This window comes from Toxorhynchites rutilus, chromosome 3 (genome assembly GCF_029784135.1).
Source record: "Toxorhynchites rutilus septentrionalis strain SRP chromosome 3, ASM2978413v1, whole genome shotgun sequence".
Lineage (NCBI taxonomy): Eukaryota > Metazoa > Arthropoda > Insecta > Diptera > Culicidae > Toxorhynchites > Toxorhynchites rutilus.
The window spans coordinates 186,001,692-186,005,397 of NC_073746.1; the positions used below are offsets into that span (position 1 = coordinate 186,001,692).

The 3,706-nt window shown below is 46.7% G+C and overlaps 1 protein-coding gene across 1 annotated transcript; it reads right to left on the bottom strand.

Moving 5' to 3' along the window:
* Positions 1-627: 627 nt before the first annotated feature.
* On the bottom strand, positions 628-3,423 carry LOC129773732 (uncharacterized). Its single transcript, XM_055777377.1, has one exon. The coding sequence runs from the start codon at positions 3,421-3,423 to the stop codon at positions 628-630; it is 2,796 nt and encodes a 931-aa protein (XP_055633352.1).
* Between the last annotated feature and the right edge of the window lie 283 nt (positions 3,424-3,706).

The window sequence follows — 3,706 nt, forward strand, 5'->3', positions numbered from 1 at the left end:
TCCTCGTGAATAACTGTGTTCTACTAGTCAAGCCCTTTCATTTGATACCCAAATTGATGGGGTTTTGGAACACACATATCGAAGAGGTTTTGAGAAAATATGTGATCCGATTCCGAATATGTGATGTGATTCAAGATCATGAAATACGCAGTTTTATAATGACTACAGAGATAAAGGTGTGTTCCAAATTTCAGATCAATCGGACAAAAGAAAGGGGGTCAACTTTCTATTAATGTGGTAAAGCGCTACAGACAAACATGTTACAAACATACAAACATACAAATTACAGGGCAAGCTTAATAAAACCGTTCAAAAAGTCGGAAAAATCTGTATAAGTCCAGATTATTCTGGTGTGATGTCCCTCATCAAGATTAGCGGTCCCGTTAGTTTTTGTTCGATTTCTTATTTCCAGAAGCGTGTTGCGTTATTTAAGCAGGAAGGCGGCTAAACAGATCCAAGAGCTGCTTAAAACGGTTTCTATTAATGAACGGTTTGTATCCCGTACACTACAACGGTACAAAGAGACAGCTGGTTTTAAAACTGATCTGCACTTTGTCACGTTTCGAATGAAGTCCTCCGCTATGCTCCGCTTGACGTTTGGCATGAAAAAACAGGGTTGTGCGGAACTCACCCAGCTGTCAAACGAGACTGCCCTGTGGTTTCGTTACATTCCCCCGCCCGTGTAGTTCCGGAGGACCCAGATACTTTGAGATCCAGGGGAGCCAGCTTTACAGCTGGTCGAGTCACTAGCCCGTTCTTCGTCTGCACCACCGCTCGCCGTACTTGTCCGTCAGCTGCTTTGATCACATCTACGACCTGACCTCTGAGCCACCCATATCGTTTTCCTTCATCGACGACTAAAACCAAATCTCCAGGTTCGAGTGGCTTCTTTGGTTCGAACCACTTGGTGCGCCTGCTGATTGTTGGAAGGTACTCACGAATCCAACGTGTCCAGAAGTGATGCACCAAATTTTGCGCAAGACGCCAGCTATCCCGTAATGCACTACCACCTAAGTTGATCGCCATCTCGTTTTGCGAAATACCTTTTGTACCGAAGAGCAGGAAGTGGTTTGGTGTTAATGCTTCTTGCTCTGCAAACTCCAGCGGTATGTACGTGAGCGGCCTGGAATTGACAATAGCTTCAGCTTCTAGGAGTACTGTATCCAGAACTTCGTCGCTCGGATGATGTGGATGATCGGCTATTGCTAACATGGCAGTCTTCACGGAGCGTACCATCCGCTCCCACGATCCACCCATGTGTGGTGCTGAAGGTGGGTTGAAGTGCCATCTGGTTTTAGAGTTGGTGAACGTTGAGGCACAATCCTCGTTGATGTCCTGTATCTGCTTCGCCAGCAAATTACTTGCTCCCAGAAAATTTGTCCCGTTGTCACTGTAAAATGACTCTGGAGCACCGCGACGAGCAACGAAGCGTCTAATTGCCATCACACAAGACTGAGCGGACAAACTATGCACGATCTCCAAATGTATGGCACGTACCGTGAGGCAAGTAAATAGTGCCACCCATCTCTTAACAAGGCTGCGTCCTTGTTTTACCATCAATGGCCCGAAATAATCCACTCCGGTGTGTGTAAATGGTCTTACAAATCCAGTCACCCTAGCTTCTGGCAATGGTGCCATCATAGGAGGCTGTGGAGTAGCTTTTCTAATGCGGCAGAACTGACACTTTCCGGATACTTCTCGGATCAAACCTCGTAGACCTGGAATACAGAAGCGTTGACGCAACTCATTACACACCGTCTCTCCATTTCCGTGTAGGAACCGCCTATGATATTGATCCACAAGAAGAACCGTCGTAGAATGCTTCTTCGGCAACAAAACTGGTAACTTTGCTTCTAATGGAACCCCCGGCGCCGCTGTAATTCTGCTGTTCATCCGAATGATTTCCTCCTCATCCAGGAACGGCGAAAAACGATATATCGAACTCGATTTCGGAATTGATACTGCACTTTCCGGAAACGCTCGATTACGTTTCAGAATCGCTACTTCGTCGGGATAAGCATCAGCTTGTATCTGTCTCCATAGTAAGTTTTCAGCATTCTTGAGTTCCTGCTGGGTCAATATAACTGGTTTCGGACTTTTCTCACCCTTGAAACGATGAACACCTCGTATAACGTATGCTGTGGCTCTTAACAGTCGGTTCCAGTTCGAAAATCTAGAAATGTCTATCAGCGGTGGCTGTATTGTACCGTGGAACATGAACACTGCACGAAGTTCAACATCTGTCTCCAACTTACTTGGCGAAGGTTTCGATGGCCAGTATTCCGGTGACTTGTACAGGAAATCTGGCGCGTTGTACCAAGAACTCTTACTATCGAAACTGGGCGCATCTTTCCACTTGGTAGCGGTATCAGCCACGTTGAGTTTGGAGGGCACATAGTTCCACTCATCCATGCTGGTCGACGTAAGAATTTCCCCTACTCGGAAGGCCACAAACTGGTGATACCGACGACTGTCAGATCTCAACCACGAAAGTACGGTTGACGAGTCGGACCACAGGAATCGCCTCGACACAGGAAGATCCAGGGATGTCAGAACACTACTCAATAATCTCGTTCCAATCATCGCAGCTTGTAACTCAAGACGAGGCACTGACAGAGGCTTCAACGGTGCGACTTTTGTTTTCGCCGCTACTAGTGCGCAACGAGGTTGGCCACTATCAGCAATTCGGAGGTAAAGAACTGCAGCACATGCTAGTTCGCTCGCATCAACAAACATGTGGGCCTCTATATTACCAAGATGAGAACTGTGAATTCCTTTAAAATAACACCGAGGCACCGCCACTTCGTCCAGATTCTGCATAGAACGACACCAACAATCCCACTTTTCTCGAAGGTCTTCCGATATCAGTTCATCCCAATCCGTTCCGGATCTCCAGATTAGCTGCATCAAAATTTTCCCTCGGACGACAAAATGGGAAATGAGGCCCAATGGGTCAAATAGCGACATTATGACCTTCAGAACTTGTCTTTTGGTTGGTGTAACTGAACCTGCAATCAGCGCTCTAACCTCGTCCTTTATTGTACTTAGATCGAAGGTAAAGATGTCCTCGGTCGGCCTCCAAACCATACCTAACACTCTCTCCGTTTCTGAGGATTTCTCCAGATTCAGGGACACCGTTTGTGGCGCTCTTTGCTCTCCGATTTCAGCCAGAACTTCAACAGAGTTGGAAGAAAAGTTTCGGATCTCAAACCCCGCTTGTGAGTGCACATACTTTACTTCGTTGACCAGCTGTACTGCTTCCGCTTCTGAATCTACGCTGTCCAGGAAATCATCTACATAATGGTTCTCTATAATAGCCTTCGGCCCCCTTGGAAATCTTTCGGTGAACTCTGCTGCGTTTTTATTCTTAACATACTGCGCCAGACTAGGCGAGCAGGTTGCACCGAATGTGGCTACGTCCATTACGTAGATCTGAGGAGACAACTCTGGAGACTTTCGAAACAGAAACCTTTGAGACTGCTTATCCGCACACCTAATAAATATCTGGTGGAACATCTCTACTGTGGCCTACCACCGCAATATTTCTTCGCCTAAAGCGGAGAAGTACGGACAACAATGCCACCAACAGATCTGGTCCTTTCATCAACATGTCGTTGAAAGAGACTCCTCCCGTTCGCGCTTTAGCATCCCAAATAAGCCGAATTTTATTTGGTTTCTTCGGATTTTGCACCACTCCTAGTGGCAA

Excerpts from the sequence above, each read along its gene's own strand:
- LOC129773732 (XM_055777377.1), bottom strand. The coding sequence starts at position 3,423 with ATGGACGTAGCCACATTCGGTGCAACCTGCTCGCCTAGTCTGGCGCAG.